This window comes from Salvia hispanica, chromosome 1 (genome assembly GCF_029641045.1).
Source record: "Salvia hispanica isolate PSC_SH4W2 chromosome 1, Shi_PSC_v1, whole genome shotgun sequence".
NCBI classification, from domain to species: domain Eukaryota; kingdom Viridiplantae; phylum Streptophyta; class Magnoliopsida; order Lamiales; family Lamiaceae; genus Salvia; species Salvia hispanica.
The window spans coordinates 7361041-7384049 of NC_142692.1; the positions used below are offsets into that span (position 1 = coordinate 7361041).

General features: G+C 37.1%; 4 protein-coding genes across 4 annotated transcripts; all 4 read left to right on the forward strand.

Moving 5' to 3' along the window:
• Nucleotides 1-4040: 4040 nt before the first annotated feature.
• On the forward strand, nt 4041-7145 carry LOC125221362 (cation/H(+) antiporter 3-like). Its single transcript, XM_048123481.2, has 4 exons — nt 4041-4388; nt 4679-5680; nt 5771-6298; nt 6457-7145. The coding sequence occupies exons 1-4, from the start codon at nt 4149-4151 to the stop codon at nt 7024-7026; spliced, it is 2340 nt and encodes a 779-aa protein (XP_047979438.2). The 5' UTR covers nt 4041-4148; the 3' UTR covers nt 7027-7145.
• A 1479-nt stretch (nt 7146-8624) lies between these two features.
• LOC125223799 (putative carboxylesterase 17) lies at nt 8625-9892 on the forward strand. Its single transcript, XM_048127095.2, has one exon. It carries the CDS (start codon nt 8747-8749, stop codon nt 9701-9703), a length of 957 nt encoding a protein of 318 aa, XP_047983052.2. The 5' UTR covers nt 8625-8746; the 3' UTR covers nt 9704-9892.
• Nucleotides 9893-15920: 6028 nt separating this feature from the next.
• CNX3 (cofactor of nitrate reductase and xanthine dehydrogenase 3) lies at nt 15921-17657 on the forward strand. Its single transcript, XM_048126808.2, has 3 exons — nt 15921-16112; nt 16275-16401; nt 16907-17657. The coding sequence occupies exons 2-3, from the start codon at nt 16285-16287 to the stop codon at nt 17498-17500; spliced, it is 711 nt and encodes a 236-aa protein (XP_047982765.1). The 5' UTR covers nt 15921-16112; nt 16275-16284; the 3' UTR covers nt 17501-17657.
• Nucleotides 17658-18483: 826 nt separating this feature from the next.
• LOC125217535 (protein LIKE COV 2-like) lies at nt 18484-22774 on the forward strand. Its single transcript, XM_048119055.2, has 7 exons — nt 18484-18756; nt 20867-20919; nt 21015-21124; nt 21296-21463; nt 21826-21923; nt 22091-22217; nt 22413-22774. The coding sequence occupies exons 1-7, from the start codon at nt 18598-18600 to the stop codon at nt 22514-22516; spliced, it is 819 nt and encodes a 272-aa protein (XP_047975012.1). The 5' UTR covers nt 18484-18597; the 3' UTR covers nt 22517-22774.
• The last annotated feature ends 235 nt before the right edge of the window (nt 22775-23009 follow it).

Here is a 23009-nt window from a genome sequence, read left to right on the forward strand (position 1 = left end):
TCGGGTTAAATCAATTATTTGTGATGTATCATGTAAGTGACTCTATATCCAATTTTAGTATGTGCGGGTTGGATTGTATTAGGTCAAGTCCATATGATACGAATGACTCCATAGCTAATATTGGTATATCCAAATACTCCTGTCCCCGATTAAGAGTCACACTTTGACCGGGCACGAGTTTTAAGAAATGTAAAAAAAAATTGGTTGAAAAAGTTAGTGCAATGTGAGACCCATTTTTTTTATATTAGTTTTATAATAAAATGTGAGTGAATTGAGTTAGTAGAATGTGAGACCTACTTACTATTTATGGTAAAAATGAAGTGTGACTCTTAATTGGGGACAGACCGAAATGGAAAAGTGTGACTTTTAATCGGGGACGGAGGGATTAATTAATTATGTAGCATTTCGGAGTTCATATGTAATAGCACTAGGGGCGGACGCAGGAATTTTTGTTAGTAGGGGCTTCACTATATACTCTCATTATCAATGAAAAATAATCTTATGGACGAAACAAGCTTTAATGTTTATTGGTATTGTAAAAAGATAAAGAGAAGCAGTGATAAAGTACAATTGGAGGGAGAAAAATTGGTGGAAATCTTTCTATAAATAGAAACGATATAATTTTGGTGAATATACCAAAAAAAGAGAGTATTTTTGTAAACGGGCTCATAATATTTTTTTATAATAAAAAATACAGTAAAAATACAAGTTTTTGCATATTTAGATTGAAAAGAATAAAGTCTAAAAATTTAATTTATGAATTAAAGTCACTAAGAAAATAAAAATGAGTTTACATCGATTATTTGGAAAGAAAATTAAAATAATACTTTGTAAATTATGATTCTGAAAAAATTAATAAAGGAGACGAAAATTAGAATTCACTCATTGAAAACTAAATTATTAAATCTCCCCAAGTCCAAAGATAGTTTAACGAAACTCATTTTTAAAGAAATCCAAATATTTCCTTCAAAACGAATAGATAGTAGCCAATAAAAGACTCAGCGTTTTTTAGAGCAGCACAATCTTAACACATTTACTAGGAAGTTTATAATATTAATTGTAATCAAAGTCATCTTCTTTTTAATTTTTGACTTCTTGATTCATTTCAACCCCTCTTACTTTTTAATTTTTGATGATTTAGTATTTAATATCGTTATTTTCGTGTGGGCTGGAGATAAATTTCAAAAAATTTAATCATTTTCAAATAGAAAAATTCCCAAAAAATATTTTGGGTAGGAGCTTAAGCCTCCACCATTTGTACGTGTGTCAGCCAGTGATTATAGCACGTGTGTATAGTCTGTGTTGTAACCATTAATCGTACTCTAGATTAAGCATAAATGAGGAGTATTTTCAAGTTACTTTTTCTTAGTAAAAAGACTTTGCAGACACGAAAGAAATATCACATGTAATTTTCACGTTCTACAACACATACACACAATATTGAAATATTTTCGTTGGGACACATACATAAATTTTATGAAATGTTCTGTATTTTATTTTTGTGATTATTCTTGTATCAGGACATATTTGGTGTACGTGTAATACGTTGAGAAAGTAACTTACTCCCACCGTTCCATAGTAGTAGAATCATTTTGTAATTTTGGTGCGTTCCATAGTAGTAGAATCATTTTCCTTTTAGTAAAAGTCAACATATTTCTTCTTATTTATTTTTTCCTCTCTCTACTTTCTTCTCTTAACTTTATCATTTCTCATACTTCATTATTTTTTATTTAATACTACATTACACACATTTTTCTTAATCTTCGTGCCAAAAAGAAATGTCTCCACTACTATGAAACGGGTGAAGTACTAACTTATCTCTACCTCTCTTGTTCAATAAATAGTACTATTTATTTTGGAAACATCCCAAGTACTAAAGTAAGTTGATTTTCTTTTTTCTACATTTAACTAACTAAACATAATTTTTTTAAATTTTGTGTAGAAAAAAAACACAAAGCACAAAAGTATCAATATTTATATTGGATTATTCACAGGTCTAATTAAATCATGTAGTAGTAGTAGTATTTTTTTAAAAATTTATCTGATATACTATTTCGTTCCTGTCACTCTGTCGGCAGTGAGCAGAAGCATAGACTTCGTCCAATTATACGACTTCGACATCAGCGGTATAAAATTCTGCCCGCAAATAAATAATTTGTCATTATATTGCTGATTTCCTAAATTAATTAATTGAATGCGACATCCACGTTAAATATTTTGGGTCCACATTACTATTTTTGGCATACATTGAACTCTTCATAGAACTGTATCTAGCTGTATCCCTCAATACTTACTCCCTTCAAGCGAATAGGAGTTCCATTTAACTTGTGGTATGATAAAAATGAGTAAAAAAGGTTAATGATATAGGTAGATCACACTTGTATATATATTACTGGTATGATAAAAATGTGTAAAAAAAGTTAATGATATAGGTAGATCACACTTGTATATATATTACTTGAAGGTGGCGTTTGGTTGTCATGACTAATTATCATGAGACTATACATCTAAGATTAAGTTGTGGGGGGTCAATATTATGAACCAAATATGATACATATTTAATTATGAGATTTAGTCTTGCCAACCGAATACTCCCTTATTTGTGAATGAAATGCGAGTGAAATGAGTTTAGCAGACTATGAGTACTATCATTTATAGTAAAAGTGAATCATAACACCTATTTGCAAATGAACTGAAATGGAAAAATGAGATTCCTATTCACGGACGGAGTATTTGATTAGAATTACGTATACAAGGTGTCATTTGTTGCTAACTTTCTTAAGTTGTTAACTCTGCTAAACATTAATGGAGTGTATTAAAAATATCAACATAAACTTAGTTGATATTTTAATACACTGTGTTACATTGATATTTAAAATGTCAACACAAATTTGTGTTGAAATTTTAATGTGATCGTATTGACATTTTTAATACACTGCATTGATGAATTAACAAGTTAGTAATTTAAGAAAAGTTAGTATTATAACGCACCCCTACGTAGACATCTAACTAGGTGCATTATGGAATACCCATTTCCCAAAAATAAATACGGGTCTTATATATCCCTCCGTCCACGATTAAGAGTCTCATTTCTAAATGGCACAGGTTTTAAGAAATGTTAAGAAAAATAGGTGGAAGAAAGTTAGTGGAATAGGAGTCCCGCTTGTATATATTAGTTTTAAATGATATGTGAGTAGAATGAGTTAGTGGAATGTGGGGTCTCTTTACCGTTTATGGTAATTATGAACCGGGACTCTTATTCGTGGACTGACAAAAATAGAAAAACGAGACTCTTATTCGTGGACTGACAAAAATAGAAAAACGAGACTCTTATTCATGGATGGAGGGAGTACATATGACTTCATCCTTCGTCTTATCAATTTCACAATTCCAATTGGCAATTTCCATTTAGTCAATACACAGAGCTTAAGAAATGTGACCCTAAAAGATTTAGTTAAATATGAGATTTATTTTTATATGGAGTATTAATAAAATATGAATGAGTTGATAAAATGTAAAACTTATATAATTGTGGAGTACTAGTATTTATTAATCTATAAAAATTAGAAAATATAGAACTTTAATGGCCAGATGATGATAGTAGTACTCCCTCCGTCCCCGATTAAGAGTCACACTTTTCCATTTTGATCCGTCCCCAATTAAGAGTCACACTTCATTTTTACCATAAATAGTAAGTAGGTCCCACATTCCACTAACTCAATTCACTCACATTTTATTATAAAACCAATATAAAAAAAAAATGGGTCCCACAATCCACTAACTTTTTCAACCAACTTTTCTTTACATTTCTTAAAATCCGTGTCCGGTCAAAGTGTGACTCCTAATCGGGGACAGAGGGAGTATTAGTTATCAGTTGCATTGATTCACACAAAAATATTAGTAGTACTATGTTTATTTGAGGGATGTAATGAAAAGAAGTCAAATGGCTGTGAACATTTGTCGTAGGTCCATCCATTAAGAACAAAAACAATCAGAATATGATTTGCATGAAAGAAAAAAACAAGAAGATAATTGTAGAGCTTGAATTTATTTTATGTCCTCCTCCAACAAACATTAAGAAAAGAGGTACTCCATCTAAGTAGGTAGGAGGTGAAAACTGAATACATATACATATATGCATATGATCGATGGATGGTACAACCGGGCATGGCGGAGAAGAGCGGCCCGGCAACGTCACCAGTGACTTCTGCTATGTCGATTCGGCTGTGCACTCCGCCGGCGTTTGGGGCTCCGCCGGAAGCAGACCCTTCCTTGGCTTTGCTCTGCCTCGCCTACAGCTTCAGCTCGCCATCATTTTCTTCATCACCCAGTCTCTTCATCTATTGCTCCGTCGCTTCCATTTGCCCCGCCTCGTCTCCGAGATCCTCGTCTCTCTCTAATCCCTAATACTCATTTCAATCATTGTTTTGAATATCATGGAAAGACATTGTTTTGTACACGGAACACACAATTGAAATAAACTACTAAAACTTCACAGCTTGTGATTTAAAGCCAATTAATGGTATGAATTTCTTGAAAAAGCCCACCATTTTTTTGTTTGTTTCCACATATTTTCTTGTTCCACAAACCTTAATGCATGAGATATATGACTAAATTGCAACATAATAATGTACTTATTCATTAATAGTTTAGCTGAATGATTGATATATGTGATCAGGCTGGAATCATACTTGGGCCAACCATCCTAGGACGATATGCATATGTAGACGAAGCAATATTCCCACAAGAAGGAGATGTCTACTTAGACTTACTCTCCAAAATCGGCTACATCTTCTTCATCTTCCTCAGCGGCGTCAAGATGGATCCCCTAACCGTGCTCCGAACCGGCATCAAGGCGTGGACCATTGGAGTCCTCGCCGTCACCCTCCCCCTCGGCGGATCCCTAATCATGACCGTCCTCCAACAAACTGAAATCCACAAGTACCGAATCCCGGCTTACAAAGCCATCATCTCCATCCAAAACCTCTTCCCCTTCCCCGTCATCGCTTCCATGCTCGTCGACCTCAAGATCATGAACACCGAGCTAGGCCGGCTCGCCCTAGCCTCGGCCCTGATCAGTGACATGGTCAGCAACCTCTCCTCCACTCTCATCACCTATGGCCGGGTCGGGATCATGAGCTTTGCGGATGTCATCATGATCCACTCCACCTTCATGACAGTGTGCTTGATCCTCTTCATCTTGTGCGTTGGCCGCCCGCTGAGTCTCTGGATCATCCAGAACACGCCTGAGGGGAAGCCGGTCAGTCGCTTTCATGTGGTGATCATGGCTTTCTTGGTGTTTGTGGTGGTGTTGCTCACTGATAACGTCGGGTTGAATTATCAGTACGGCCCGTTTTTGCTAGGGTTGGCTGTGCCCGATGGGCCGCCCCTAGGGGCGACCCTGGTGGACAGGCTTGAAACCCTAGTGTCGGGATTGTTGGCGCCGCTGTTGGTTACTTTTTGTGGGATGAATGTGAATTTGGTTGAGCTTTTTGATCTGGAGTTTGTTGGGATGGTCTGGGTGGTAGTGGGGTTGTGTTTGGCGATGAAGCTGGTGTCTGTGTTCGTGCCGGCAGTGGTTTGTAAAGTGCCGATGAAAGATGCGGTGGCGCTTTCCTTCATCATGAGTACTCAAGGAGTTGTGCAGATGGCTTTTTACTACTACAATTATGTTAATCAGGTGCTCTGTTATCTCTCATTTAGCAATGTTCACTAAATATTTTGTTATTGAAGAATTGACTAAAAATTATTTGGTTGTGGTGAAGTATAGACGTATGATCGAGAGACATTCTCGATGCTAACCACATCAGTACTAATACAAGTGGCGGCATCAAGTATAATCGTGAAATCATTATACGACTACTCAAGAATGTACACAGGCTACCAGAAAAGAGACATCCAACACACCTCCATCAACTCGGAGCTCCGCATGCTCGTCTGCACCCACCGAGTCGACGATGCCGTGGCCGTCCAGAAAGTTCTGGAAGCTTCCTACCCCAGCAAGGAAAGCCCCATGGCGGTGTACGCCCTCCATCTTTTGGAGCTCGCCGGCCGGGCCCACCCCCAGCTGATCGACCACCAGCTCGGCCAGAAATCCACCGGCGAAGGCCGCGCCCAGAAAATGATCGACATCCTCGCCTCCTTCGAGCAGCAGTACGCCGGCGCCGTCGCCATCCAGCAGTTCACCGCCATGTCCTTGACAAAGTTCATGCACCACGACATCTGCACGTTGGCGTTCAACAAGCTCGCTTCAATGATCATCCTCCCGTTCCACCGGAAGTGGAACCAGCAAGGGAAGGTAGTGTTCGGTTTCCAAGATACAATATAGGATTGAGTTGTGAAGTTGAATCTCATGAACCAAACACACTACAAATTTAATATCGGATACAATCTTGCAAACTGAACACCCCCTTTGGGCAATATTGTTATATTTATTTTTGTTTGATTTGGCAATAGGTGATACAAGACTCAGGCACCTTGAGGTCAATCAACTGCGAGGTCTTGGAGCTGGCCCCGTGCTCGGTGGCGGTCCTCATCGACCGCCACAAGGTGCGGAGGAGGGCCGCGGCGGGGGGGTACACAGTGGCGGTGGCGTTCTTCGGTGGGGCGGACGACAGGGAGGCGCTGGCGTACGCGAGGCGTATGGCGCGGTCGCCGGACGTGAGCCTGACGGTGGTGAGGATGGTGCCGTGGGACATATACGCGGGGGACAGCCAGTGGGATGCGGTGCTGGATGCGGAGATATTGAAGGACACGAGGATGCAGACGCAGGACGATATAGTGTACAGGGAGGAGAGGGTGAAGGACGGGGCGGAGACGGCGCTGCTCATACATGCCATGGAGGAGGTGTTTGATTTGATCTTGGTGGGGCGGAGGCATAAGGAGGATACGCCGCAGTTGATGGGGCTGAGTGAGTGGAATGACTTGCCGGAGCTCGGTCCCGTCGGGGATATGCTCGCCGCCGCGGATCTCACCCTTCCTCTCTCCATTTTGGTGGTGCAACACCAGAATATTAAGTCTATTTAGTTACAAGTTGTTGTAAATTAATGTAGTAATTAACATAACTTAATGTGTTGTTACATTAAATCATGTATGCTAGCTCACAGCTATATTATAGAAATGAATGTTATTCGGGATCGGCTCAACCTACTTGATTTCGGCCAACCTATCTGATTATCAACTTTATTTGATTCTAAGCTATTCGGATGGAAAATTTATGGATTGTAAAGTCTTGATCTAACACTAAAATTTCAGGATACACAGATAAAACAAAATGCATAAAGTAAAATCACTTACCAGTATTCATTTGCAAAGATCTACATAGGAGATGAAACCATGCATAATTAACACTAGTCAGCTGGTAAATTCTTAGATGAATTGTATAATTAAAATGATGAGGATTTTCTTTTCTGATTTAATCCATCTAAAAATCCGGGAAGTGTTTCTCAAGTTTATAAATCTTAAACACATGCATGCCATCTGAAAAGAGATTTGAATTTTGTTTTTTAAGCAAAAGATATTTTAAATATAGATGGAATATGACACATGCGCCAACTGCCTACATGTGACTGAATAATAGAAAAGAGAATAAAAAATTATATTCATAATGATTTAATAAAATTAGGTGTAAGTCAATGTTTAGAAACTGGACCAGGGTTCTGGAACTATCGGTTCACGGTTCAGCTGATCGGACTATTGGTTGAGCTGGATTACAATAGCAAAAATAATTAAATACTAGTAGTATATATATTACTTCCTCCGTCCCCGATTAAAAGTCACACTTTTCCATTTCGATATGTCCTCAATTAAGAGTCACACTTCATTTTTACCATAAATAGTAAGTAGGTCCTATATTTCACTAAGTCAATTCACTCACATTTTATTATAAAACCAATATAAAAAAATGGGTCTCACATTCCACTAACTTTTTCAACCAACTTTTCTTTACCTTTCTTAAAACTCGTGTCCGGTCAAAATGTGACTCTTAATCGTGGACGGAGGTAGTATTTTATATAAAAAATAGTAGTACTAGATTACAATAGAGTGAGAGATGGAAAATGCATTACTCCCTCCGTCCCCGATTAAGAGACACTTTGATCGGGCATGGATTTTAAGAAATGTAAAGAAAAGTTGGTTGAAAAAGAATGTGGGACCCATTTTTTTTATATTAGTTTAATAATAAAATGTGAGTGAATTGAGTTAGTGGAATGTGAGACCTACTTACTATTTATGGTAAAAATGAAGTGTGGCTCTTATTTGGGGACGGACCGAAATGGAAAAGTGTGACTCTTAATCGGGGACGGAGGAAGTATGAATTTATAAATACGCTCAAATTAAAGTAATAAATAATTTTTAACAAAATATCCTTAAAAATTAATGAATTATCAATTTCCCTAATATTAGAAGAAGAACGTAATACGGATTTTAAAACATTTGTGTCAGTAAAATCAATACTTTGATTATCGAGATTCACAATATTAAACTACAACTACAACGTGGCTTTTGGTGGCCAGATTAAGTACTAGTACTTCTTTCCATCGTTGACTAAATTATCTATTACTCCACGATAAATGCATGCAATTCAACAAGAAGTTGTCCACAAATTTCTCCTTTTCTTAGTTGTATGTTTTTTAGTAGTATAAGAAAATTAATACTTCCACTATAAATTGCTCAATAATTAGTTCTAACATTGTCACTCAACAATCATAAAACCTTAGTCAAATTTCACAAAAACAAAACCAAAAAAATGGTCCAAGAAAAGAAAATCATCACCAAAGTTACCGGGTGGCTAACACTCTTCGACGACGGCTCCGTCGACCGCACGTGGTCCGGGCCGCCCGAGGTCAAGTTCCTTAACGACGCCGTGCCGCCGCACGATCACTTCATAGACGGCGTGGCCACCGCCGACGTCACCTCCCCCGACGGCCTCAAGCTCCGCGTATACCTACCCGAGAAGCACGAAACCGACCCGGAGGAGCTCCCCGTGCTCCTCCACTTCCACGGCGGCGGCTTCTGCATCACCTCCGCCAACTGGCACGTCTACTACGCCGCCTACACCCGCCTCGCCCGCACCGCCCGCGCCATCGTCGTGTCGCCCTACCTCCGCCTCGCCCCCGAGCACCGCCTCCCCGCCGCCGTCGACGACGCCCTCGCCGCCCTCCGGTGGGTCTCCGGCGCCGCCGGATATCCGGGGCGGCGCGTGTTCCTCGTCGGCGACAGCTCCGGCGGGAATCTCGTCCATGAGGTGGCGGTGCGGGCGGGGGAGGAGGGGATTCCGGTGGCCGGGGCGATCCCGGTGCACCCGGGTTTCTGCCGGGCGGGGCGGAGCAGGTCGGAGGTGGAGAATCCGGAGACGCCGTTTTTGACGGTGGAGATGATTGATGGGCTGCTGGCGATGGGGCTGCCGGAGGGGGCGACGAAGGACCACCCGATCACGTGCCCGATGGGGGCGCCGCTGGAGGGGGTGGAGCTGCCGCCGTACTTGTATTGCTTGGCGGAGCAGGATCTGATGTGGGATACGCAGATGGAGTTTTACGAGGCGATGAAGAGGGCGGGGATGGAGGTGGAGCTGTTCGTCAGCAGAGGCGTCGCCCATTGCTTCCACCTTAACAAGATTGCTATTGGCATGGATCCGATCACTGCTGCTCGGGCGCACGAATTGTTTCATCGGATCAAACAATTTATTCAACAACATTCGGTTTGAGTCCGGCTCGTCCCGTTTGGTTTTTTAGCGGAATTTGAACACAACTTTCGCAAATGTATCCTAATATCTGATTCAGATATAAATAATGATAATTGAGTCATCTTTGTTGCTCCTTCAGTCCTTCTTGCTCTTGATGTACATTGTATGTTGCTATGTTTTGTGGGGAATTACCACTTTTCGGTTATCAAATTTGCATCTCTTTTTTTTTTTTTGAGTTTCCACAAGTGTAGAGTAAACAGGTGACTTGGCCGATCGACGAAAATACTGCGCCTTCCGTCCCACAATAATTGTCACTCTTTTCCATTTTGGTCCGTCTCACAATAATTATCACACTTCATTTTTATCATAAATGGTAAGTAGGTCTCACATTCCACTAACTCACTTCACCCATATTTTATTATAAAACTAATATAAAAAAGTGGATCTCACATTCCACTAACTTTTCCAATCAACTTGTCTTTACATTCCTTAAAACTCGTGTCATCGCCAAGAGTGACAATTATTGCAATTATTGTACGACGGGAAGGAGTATTTTCTTTTGTTTAATGAGAAAACTAGTGTTGACACCTGTGCTATGCACAGGACAAAAAATTTTCAAATATTGAAGATAAATTAATTTAAAATAAAGAATATAGAGTATATAAGTATAAAAGTATATTTAGAGATAAGAACTAATTAAAAAAAATATTTATAATATTATAAATAATTAAAAATATTATAAACAACAACATAAAGATATTTGTACTTCTCTCAACCAACTCTCAATGAAACATTTCATATTTTAGCAGATGATTGTATACTCTCTTCGTTCCATAGTAATGGGGGTGTTTCTTTTTGGCACGCAATCTAAGAAAAATTGTGTTAAGTGGATTAATTAAATAAAGGATAAAGAAAAAAATGAAAAAGGTAGAGGGATGAAGGGAGATTAAAGTAAGACAGAGTAAAGTAAGTGAGAAGAATATGTTGACTTTAATAAAAAAGAAAATGACTTCATTACAATGGAACGTATCAAAACAACAAAATGACTCCACTACTATGGAATCAAGAGAGTACTATTTTAATATTTGATACATACAAATAAAGAAAAATGTAATACAACTATTTACAAAAGAAAAAAAAAAAAGCAAACTATTTGAACAAATAAATAGCTCACCAGTTTTGATTAACAAAACATAAGTATTCATAAATGCAAACAAAAAATAAGAAAAATACTAAATTCAATATTAAACATAAATAAAAAATTTATTTATTTTTTAAAATAAATTCAATATAATAAATAGTAAAAAAATATTTTATAAAGTAATATATCAATTTAATTAATCAATTTATACTCCCTCCGTCCCACAATTAATTACTCCCTCCGTCCCGTTTAAGATGACACGTTTTCCTTTTTAGTTTGTCTCAAATAAGATGACACATTTCATTTTTTGGTAACTTTCTCTCTCCAATTTATACACACAACCACTTTTTTCTCACTCCTATTAAAATATCCATCTTTCTTTATCTCTATACTTTAATATTTACCTCCACCTTCTCTCTCTCTTCAATTAAACACTTTAACCAATAACTCCTAAAATCTCATGCCGGCTAAGCAATGTGTCATCTTAGCCGGGACGGAGGGAGTACCATTTATGATAAAAAAAAATGAAGTGTGACAATTATTATGGGACGAACCGAAATGTAAAAGAGTGACAATTATTGTGGGATGGAGTGAGTATTAATGAAACTGTAGAAAAATTTTCAAAACACCAAAAAAATATTTTTAAAAAAAAATGTACTTTATCTTGTCCTACTCTAAATTAATAATTTTCTCCTTCCTAATAAATAAAACATTTCAAATTCTAAACATATATTTAATATACCAAAGAGTAATAAAAAATATTCAAGAAATTAATATACAAATTTAAATATGCGAAAATTAATATACAAATTAATATTAACATTTTTATTCTATTTTAGAAAGAGAAAGGCTGGGAATTAAATATAAACGACAAAGGGTTAGTATTGCCAGTTAAAAACACGATAAATAAAGGTATTTTTTGAGGTGATAATATATTAATATTAGTGCGTTTATTCTTCATAATGCCGTACGCACGTCCATCTCAAAATAATTAACCGACAATATTAATAATACAAATATAAAACAATTAGGAAAATAGGTTCACATATTTTTACTATGGAAACTTGTCTTGGATGATAATATCCTTGAATAACTTGAAAGTATTTACGTTTATCACCTCAAAATAAAAACGCATCCATATGCTTTAAGTATTCAAAATATATACAAAGTGCAATAAATTAAAATCTTACTTAGAACCTTGCTTTATTATAATGTAATAATAATAATAATAGAGTTCTAACATAAATTCTACTCCCTCTGTTCCATAGTAATAGGGGCGTTTTTCCATTTCCGTCCGTTCCATAGTAATAGAGTCATTTCTTTTTTGTAGTAAAAGTTAACACATTTTTCCACACCTACTTTACTCTCTCTTACTTTTTCTATCTTCATCTCTCTACCTTTTTCATTTTTCACTTTATTCTCTCTTTACTTAACTCACCTAACACAATTTTTCTTAATCTCCGTGCCGAAAAGTTTTGCCTCCATTACTATGGAACGGAGGGAATAGTATTTAATTAAAAAAATCATTATTTATCTATACTAAACTATTAGAATCCAAATTATATGCCACATTTAAAGGCCCAAAATTAGAGCCTAATTAGTATACAATAGTAACTAATATTCCATGAAACCCTAAATCATTTCTCTCACTCCCCCTCAACGGCATCCTACCCCTTCCGCCGCCGCCGCCTTCCCCTCTCTCTCGCTCTCTCTCTCTCCGCCCGCCCCGCCTGCCTCGAAGCACACTTCGTCAGCACGCCTTGCCTCGCCGTCCACCGCCGTGATTCGCCGCCCGCTTTGCTTCCTCCAAACCCGCCGCACTGCATAGCTCGCCCAGCCGCCGTTCCCCACCTTCCTCAGCCTCGCCGCCTTCGTCATCCGTCGCGGCTCGCTGCTGCCCAGCTGCCCTCACACGCCGCGCCACCGTCCTTCCTCATTGTTCCACCGCTAAGTCTCGCCGGCTCTCCTTCCGGCGCCGGCGAATTGAAGTGTGTTGTAGTTTTATTTTTTAGATTGATTTGGTTTAGTTCTTCATGGAACTTATAAGGTTATTTACAGAGATTTCAATCTTGTCTGGGAAGCTATTGCTTGTGGTTGTATTGGACAATTAATTGGTCCAATAGCGAATTTTATTTTAGAAGATGCAGAATAAAGAGACCAAATAAAAAATTACATAGTCAGCCATCACTTTCCCGCCAAAAAGGGCAAAACTGACATTAATTTTTTTTTCCAAAAACTCTCCCTTTATATATTGATAGATATTAATTTTCTCGCAAGATTTGCAATTATTCTTAATTAATTTTATGCCAATGAAGTCCATTGTATACATTGGTCATTTCGATTAGTGCCCACTGCCCACCAAAGAATGACGGTCTATGGGATGACTGAGCCTAAGGCGCAGCCCTTAGTTGCAATGGCTGGCCCAGATAGCGGCCCATTTGTAACAGTGACCACTTAGAGCGTCCACTATAGGAGAGCCGTGGCTCGTGGCTCTCCCGTGACCCGGCCGCGGCTCCCTATAGTGCGAAACATGGGCTTTGGTGGCGGGGGGTTGCCCACGAGAGCGCCACTCGCGTGGCCCGGCCGCGGCTCCCCTATTACAGCGGCCACGAGCCGTGGCTCCTGTATTTTCGATTTTTTTTTTCTTAATTCTATAAATATACCCATTTTTTCCCCATTCCTACACAAATTCTATTTTTTCCCATTTTCTTAATTAAAATATACACAAAATGAAAAATTAAATTATTTGGTGGCTTGGGCATGTCCACCATAGTGTAAAAAATGGGCGTCGGTGGCTAAAAACTTAGCTCGACTTATTTTAACACAAGTAGTACCCGCAAGTGTACGAGGATAGTGTAGCAATTAGCAAGCAAGAGTATCGTATCCCACAGAGACAAATCTGTATCAACTTAACTACCACGAACAAATGTTGACTACTATCTAGAGAATCATGAAAGGTTTGGTTGTTTTCTAACACTACGAAAAGCATATAATGAACAAAAAGATAAATAAAAGCAAATAAACACGGAGTGAAAAGATAATATGGAGAAAATTGTAGAACTCAAGGATCCGATGCACAATTCCAAGCTCTTATCCAATCAAATTGTCTTACCTTTTGGTGTCTCTAGAATTACTAAGTCGACCACAATTATAGATTAAACCCCCTCCCGAGGTGAGAAACTTGTAGATTAGATGCTAGGATTGAAGTCCCCTTCTAATCCTAAAACCTCTAACTCCCAAAAGCTCGATTAGGTCAAAGACCTCACTCAAAACCTCAACTCTCCCGAGTTTTATTGCATTAAGGTGTGAATTATTCCTATTTTCAGATTAATTATTTCATCTCCCGATTAATCTAATTAATCCTACACAATCAAGTGGTGATCAAGCAATTGAAAGGAATAAACTCAAGAATAATCAAATAACTACAAGAGTAAGGCAAGAACAAAATTAATTGGATAAAAACTATGAAATTAGTGCATCTTCACCAAGAATTCTACAAAAAGGTGTTTAGCTACTCATGTTCTTCACAAAAACCATGTTTGAAACAAAAGATTCTATGAAATACATGGAGAAAAGATTAAGATACTCCTGTGAGAATGAATCTATGGAATGGCAACTTCAATCTTCCGATTGGAAGTCTTCAATCTTCAATTCTCTCTCTCAAAGTGTTCTTTGGGGGTGTGTGTGAGTGTTGGAGGCGGTGGGTGTTGAATGATATGAACCCTAGGCGTTTTTCCTTTAATCTCCCATAAAAAATCGCGTTTTTGGCAAGAGAATACGCCAAAATAGCGTACCCGGCCGGGTGGAATTATAAAGAGCAACATTCACCCGGCCGGGTGGTCATTTTTGACCACTTTCTGACCCTTTTCGCGCAGAATCGCTGTACCCGGCCAGGTGAATTTATAGTGTAATAATTCACCCGGTCGAGTGAAAGTTTCTGGATAGCGCGGTGTTCTTGTAACGGCCATAACTTCTTCTACCGAACTCCGATTGAGGTGTGCGAGATACCCACGCGAAGCTCTTTCGAAGATAAAGAGATTGATATGCATTAGGGGCTGATTGGACTTCAAAATCTCCAGTAAATATTGTCACAAACCAAGGCTGCTGCACATCCACATATTTTGTGTCTTTTCTACACATTCTTAACAAAATGGTTAACATACCAACATAATAGAGAATTAGATATAAACATGTCCAATAATAGACAAAATATGATCAAATTCATACATAACCACCCTCTAAAACCATGTAAAATTCAAGTATGTCACCCGACCACGATTTTGTGGCTTGGCCCGGCCAACTATAGTGGATACTCTTTTATTATTGCTGATTTACATAATATTTTCCATACTTATTTTACTATGCTTATTGAAGTTTATTTTTTAGTTTAATTTTATTTGATTTATCTTTAAACCCGGTGTTTTACACAAAACTAAATATTGGAACTTTTCACAGGGAAATTATAATTTATGATAAGGGACTTTTCGATTTCTCTTGTTTTTTTATAAAAAGAAGTGATAATTTTTGTATTTAAAATTTCGATCGGAGTCATTTAAAGCAAAATATTTCCTTTCCGACTTGTAATATTATGTAGTGTTAGTGTGCTAAAATTGGAGTATGAAAGAGAATAAAGTCGAGAAAATGGTGTTTCCATTTACATATATGTGTGTCACTTTGCGTTATAAATCCACAACAATTTTAAATGTAACACTTGAATAAGACGAAAGTAGTAGTAATAATTTCATATTCGGGGAAATTCTATATAATGTGGCATATGGAAAATACTAAACGTTTACTATTTAAATGACATCATTCAATACACATAGTCGGCTTCATCTTTAATTTTTACACATGTACACGTCAAGACAATAAATTCAGACACGTAGCATGCTATAATTTTTACCATGAGATAATTAAAAAAATATATCAAAGTCATAATATGATTGATCATTTTGTTAAAGTTGTGAGATTGATTAGAAATTGAATAATTTTGGTGATTTTTTTTATAATTTGGCATAAAAAACATTAGACTAAGAATAATAATTTGGTAAGGACATTTAGATATCAATTTCAAACTTCAAACACAAAAGCCAATAGGTTAATCTGAAAATTAACTTAAATCTTTATTTAACATATTTCATAATAATGATGTTACTATATCACAGTTTAATACTCTCCTTTTAGTATACAAAAGGTTGATAACTAACTTCATTCAGAAAGTTGAAGGTAGCGGCGACGAGTTGAGCATATGAATGCGATCAGCTGTAATCATAAGTCGTTTCAGAGGATGTAAGTATTGTAATTTACAGTTTTAAATGATGCAAGTATTATTGTTATTACTTCCGCTATAGGCTTGAAATGAGCCCATGTTCCCAAACTGTTTGTGGAAATGCCCCACTGAAATTACCTACTGATACTCTTAACCAATTCTTTCACAATTCGAATTTTCAGCTGTCACTAAATGCAAACTCAGCGATTGATGTTTCTTCGTCGATTTGCAACAACATCGAAGCCTTTTCCAAGGCCTAGGTTCTTCAGCAGCCATGATATTACCAAAACTATTGCCGAGCTCAATCAGGTACTTCTGCCATTTACTTAGTTCATTTTCTTGCAATGATCTCTTTGGTGATTATAACTTGGTGTCTGATATCTTTACATGAATTTTCATCGAATTGGTTATCTTTAATCTTGTTTATAGTAGTAGTAGAAAAAGAGCAAGAAATAATTGATATCACCTGAGAAATGGCCATGAATGAGAGGCGGTTTTTGACACATTTTAACTATCAAATGTGAAATTTTTGAATCGATATTCGCTGATCTGTAGGTTTCAGTTGCATGTTCACTACCTTCATTAACAAGGCCTTCTTTGACATAAACCAAATCACTAAAGGAAAAGAATGTATTACTGCTAAAGGAATAGCCATCTCTATGGTTAATTTTGATTGTTGTTTCTTGCATTAGAGCTATAACAGTAATCTTAAGGTAGCAATGTGCTATTATACTGGCCTCTTCCCAGCTCGTTATTGGAATGTAAACATAGTCTATAAGCTTTATGTATGTTTATTCGTTTATTTTGATCCTAGGAAATGGAGTTTGTGTTTGGTGCCCCTCCCCCGTCATCCATTTCTGGCTCGTCAGACAGTCCAACACTAGATCAAGAACCACATCTTGAAACCAATGGCGTCAATCCAGAAAGAGTGCCTCCTTCTGGATTGACTCACGTTGATGGCAAAGGCGAAGCCCGAATGGTTGATATCTCCTCCAAGGAGATAACCAAGAGAGTGGCACTTGCTAGTTGCAAAGTTGTGTTAGGTCAGAAGGTGTTTGATTTGGTCTCAGCCAACCAAATGGAGAAAGGGGATGTTCTCGGTGTGGCCAAGATTGCTGGGGTCTGCGCTGCAAAGCAGACGAGCAATCTCATCCCGTTGTGCCACAACATCAACCTGTCTCGTGTTCATGTGGATCTGGACTTGAACCCTCGCGATTTTAGCATTGAGGTACGGGGGGAAGCTGTCTCGACTGGGAAAACCGGGGTCGAGATGGAAGCCCTGACTGCAGTCACAGTTGCTGGCCTTACAGTGTATGATATGTGCAAGGCTGCTTCCAAGGATATTGTCATTACAGATGTGAGGCTTGAACAGAAAAGTGGAGGGAAGAGTGGGGATTGGTCCAGGTAAGTTCTTGATTTCTGGTTTTTTGTGCTTGGAAGGTTTGTACCATGTGCATTGCGGCGATTGTGAATTTAAGTTATTTTGTTGTTATATCTGAGATTTGAATTGAGGACTCTATTCTTCAGTTTGTTCTATGTGCTTCGAAGGTTTGTATTAGTGTTTATTATTTTCCTTTTTTGTGGTTATATATTACAAATCATATTCACGAATAAACAAAAATTCATATTCTTTATAAAACTGAAAATTCGGAGTACATACATTTGGTTGGGAAAATATTTAGTGGGAAATTACTATGAGTGTAATAGGGTGATTCTAGGGAGTACAGGTGTACATATAGATGAAAATACCAAAAAAAATAATTACAACTACAATGTAAAATGGGTGGCCACATTTCGGACACCGATTCATCGTCCTTTACGCGTGCTCGTGCACATTCGTGCTCGTGCTTAACCATATAAGCACTAAGATGAGATGTAGTTACAACTTACACGCAAAAATGTAGACTACGCAAAAATGTAGACTCAAGCTAAAGTTAAGTTTTTAATAATGGCGTCTTTAAATTATACTACTACCATCATTTTAAATAATAATCATATTTTTTTCATTTTGACCATTCAACCGAAATTACTACTCCTAGTTTTTATTTATTTATGGTAATTTATTTTTTCTGAGGTGAGCTTTGTTTTAACTATTTATTTTATTTATCTCTTATTTTATCAATTTTGATTGTACTAAAATTATTTTGACGAAAGAAGAATATATACTCCTAGTAGTTAGTTAGTACAGTGGTTTTTCCGTTTATGAACAAATATCGTATTTTTATTTAGCACAAAGAAAAGTTTATGAAAAATATTAAATCCGTTTACCGTATATGTCATAAACATTTAAAATTTAGAATTAAACTGAGCATTATTGTCGAGCTGTTTGACAGCTTGTGAATAGATTAGGCCATTAGGGGATGATTATGTAATATCAATAAAGACAAAAAGTAAATTCCGAATTTGACAAAATCTAAGAAAATCACTCTGCTCCAGAACTCCCCCAAATTTCACTCTCCTGGATTGTACACTTAATTCTTTCAACTCTGACGATCTTGTCGGTCGATGAGAGTGGAATTAATGGCGGCGGAGAGCAGCAGTAATCGGGGGAAGAAGGAGTCAGCGGCGTCAGGATTGTTGAATTCGCCGACGCGTCTAAACGACGACGTTGAAGATCCCGCCAAATCCCCGCCCCACTCCCCCACCAATTCCTCCACGCGCAAGGTCTCAGATCACATTTACAGTACTCATGTCGTTTAATTGCTTGCGTTTTTTTAATTTTTAAACAAGTGGTATTTGGTCCATTTGAGAATATTTGGTGGAGTATAATTTGGGGATGCGCGTTGTAGTTACTTTAGCTGCTTGCGTGAATTGGAGTCGATATTAGTTGACTAGATCAGTTTTATTTGGAGGGGGGAAATACTAAATGTTTGAGAATTTAGTTAGTATGGACTTGGATACTTGTAACTAAATACTTTGATCCAGTATGATATAATTGTATATGCTAACTCTACTTATATCCATTGACTATCTCACTAATAATGACTAATTCCTGAGTGCCAAGATCTGTATTAGTATATACGATTGATCGTGGATGTGATTTTGCTGAAGAGTTACTCATTTGACCAGGATATAGATTATAGAAACAAAAGGTCTTGTAATGAAAAACGGTACAAGGGAGGGAGTCAAACTATACAAAACTGTATACTGTAATATCCTGCTCTAGCATTAAATGATTGGTGATTCATGTTGAACCACATAATATTGAGTGTTGGATCAGGTGTGGATGCTACATTGTTAAATGGATATAGGCTCTTAAAGGGTTCATATACTGGATCATAATATTGGGATGTTGTTGTATTGGAATTAACTTTTAAGTATTATGGAAAATAATCACTCATTCAAAAGGATACGTCCCTTTTGGAGATTCAAAGTGGAAGGATTGGCATGTAGGCTTCCCTTCTCCTTTCTTTTGAAATACACAGGAGTTTATTTTTGAACCTTTAGTAAACTTATCAGGATTGGTGACAGAAAAATTAGCTGATGGTATCTTCCAAAGAAGGAACACAAAAAGAATGGTAGTTCTTTAGTGATCTCTGTCTATTGAATCTAGTTCTGTACTTGTTGCACAACTATTGCCATATTACTTTGATGCAGTAGTTGGGTCCTAAAAGGAGCCCTAGGAGAAGATCACTAATTCAATAGCAGTTACATGAGTTATTTCTGAAATAAGAATATGCCATGTGTTTTTTCAAAGGCCAAGCATCTAAAAGTTACTAACTTGAATAACAGCAGTGAGTATAAGATTGTATATCCACCCAGACCTGCATGCAAAAGAGAAATAGAAGTGTGTGTGAGTTGGCCTAGTGGTAAGAGTGGTAATGCCTGAGGCCAAAGGTCTCGGGTTCGAATCCACCGTAACATGGCCTTTAAATTTCTGCTCATTTGCCAAAAAAAAAAAGAGAAATAGAAGAGATAGAAATTAGAAAAGGAACACCCCAAACTCCTGCATGTTACATTTTGAGGCACCTATGTTAATTAGGTGCTCTGTATCCATATTGAAGCAAGACGTAGGGCTAAATCTATAAAAATAAATAAGGTTTCATCCTATGATAATATTCTGTGTTCTCTGTATATAGTGAAACTAGATTGTATGGATAGATATTATGATAACAGAGTACATTCTTGGGTTGTTCTACCCTGTGAGTCTGAGTCATTAAAATAACTTGTTAGATCTGCTATAAGAATCATCTATTGACAATTTGTGAAATCAGTTGGTTCTCCCATGTACTTTTCTATCTTCTACTATTATTGACTAATATTCTTAATTATGTGTACTTGAATTATGACTTGTGTATTTACCTCAAAAGTACTTCATTATACTTCTGAATTATTTACCTTTAAATACTTAATTAGTTACCTCAATTTTATATTGCATTTTGGTTTGAATTATTTTGTGGTTATTTTGGTTTTAATTATTTTGTGGTTATTTTGGTTTTACTATTGATAACATAAAAAATGGCCCGAGATTTAATTTTGGCTAAAATATTTTTTTGATAAAATCTTAGTTCTATGATAAATAAATAAATTATTCCAATATTTTCTTGAAAATAACAATCAACCAACTAAGTTCGAGCCTTCGAGGTGAAATACCAATATTAATGCCAAATGATGAGGCAGCATGCTTATGTCACCCCCAGAATTAAAATATGATTTAGAAAGTCTACGTGTTACTAACAAAGCCAATATATTTCCCACTGAGTCTTTTGCACCAAATAACTGGTATTTAATGTCGTTATAAAGTTAAATCATCCTGATGTATGTGCTTTATCAGGCTTGCTATGCTGTTCTTCAGAGTTGGGTTTCCAAGAAGTTCATGACAGGATGGTAATGACTTTGGCATCAATACATTGACGCTGTTTACCATCTTATTCACTTCTTTTTTTATTTTCTTCCCTTTCTAATGGAAAACTATATTGCAGTGTGGTTCTATTTCCAGTTGCTGTTACATTTTTTATCACTTGGTGGTTTATCCAGTTCGTTGATGGTTTCTTCAGCCCTATATACGAGAGGCTTGGCATTGACATATTTGGTAAGTTGTTTGGTCATAGTCTCTTTACAGTGTATATCATTGGTCCTCTTTGATTGTTAAGTCAACATGTTTATGTGGACCATAAATCTTTGATCCATTGGTCACAAACATGTGGATTGTTCATCAAGTTTGATTTATGTGTGTCTGATTTTTCCTTTATATCTGTTGCAGGCCTTGGATTCATCACATCAATAATCTTTATTTTCTTCGTTGGTATTTTTGCTTCATCATGGTTGGGTTCCACAGTTTTCTTGATAGGAGAATGGTTTATAAAGCGAATGCCCTTTGTAAGTCATATATATTCAGCATCGAAGCAAATTAGTTCTGCAATCTCACCAGGTAATTTCATTTTCAGTGTTCATGTATTGTTGTCAAAAAGCATAAAAAATGAAGTAACTGCTTGATTGAAGGCTTCTTAAGTGTTATCTGATAAAGCTATGATTTAATCTTAGACAATCTTAGGCTGTTAGAATTGGATATCATTTTTGCTTTTATCTCATAAATAAAAAGGTTCAAAAATAATGAGCTTTGATGTATGCTGTTTACTGTAATTGCATGTCAGAGCATTGCCAATTCATATTTATCGATGCCAACATCTACTGGTATCTTTCGTCCTGCATTACCAAATGTCATGGTATAGGCAGGTTTCCTCTTCACACAGGATTTTGTTGTTGATTTATAGTATTGTGTAACTATTACAGATCAGAATACAACTGCATTCAAGGAGGTTGCTATTATCCGCCATCCTCGTGTTGGAGAATATGCTTTTGGCTTTATAACATCGTCTGTAGTTCTTCAGGTTCGTGAAATATGTTCTCTTTTAAGTATTCCCTAAAATAAAGCTGTAGGTTCCAGACTTCAATATTCAAGTCATGACTTGTACTCCATTACATTACATCTTAACACATTACTATAAGATTTGCCTTTGACTTTTGTTTTCCATGGATTTGTTGTCTTTCACGGCAGAGAGATGATGGAGATGAAGAACTATGCTCTGTGTACGTGCCAACAAATCATTTATACATCGGGGACATATTTCTCGTTAGCTCAAAAGACATCATTCGGCCAAACTTGTCTATTCGAGAGGGCATAGGTAAGCAGGGTACCTTCAATGTTTCTAAGGAAAAAAATGGATTTTCATGATCTTATAACATCACATTTACAGCAATCGTTTGTCTGCTAAGCTAATTGATGATTTTTGTGATCTTGTAACGTCAAATTTGCAAGAAACTTTTGTCCGCACTTCATCCTCTAGCCTCTTGCTGAATTCATTTCCCCTTTGTTTCAGAGATAATTGTCTCGGTGGGGATGTCAATGCCTCAGATAATTTCTCCTGCTGAAGAGCTTGCTCATCAGCAGGAGCGGATCCCCCCTAGTAGAATGATGATTTAGCAACATGTTGCCGCGTTACATCCTGTTTCTCCGCCAATGCCAATGTGCTGTCCCGGGGCATAATTTAATTTTTCTTTTCCTCTGATAACAATAGAAAATTCCTGTGCTTATAGCTAGTCTTTCTTGGTGTAGATATGGAAATTGTTTCAGATATGTATCTAGACCAGGTCAGATCACTCTGTCCGACAAATATGTATACCTATTCTGACGTATATTCTTTTGGTTGTGTACAAAGGAAAATGAAATGTTTGTTCCAAATTGTTTGCAACTTACTGTAATACTTGTCTATCATTCCCGTCGTATTCTGTACAAAGGCAATTTACAAATGAGTTCTTCCTATAAGCTTGACTTAATCAGCACTTATTAATGTTGAGATTCGTCATTTTTTATGTTGGAAATAATACTACTCCATATCTCAATAAAAGGCAAGAATCAAGAAATAATTATGGAAAATTAAATATATAGGATACTTGTATTCTAATTCTGGTAAGTG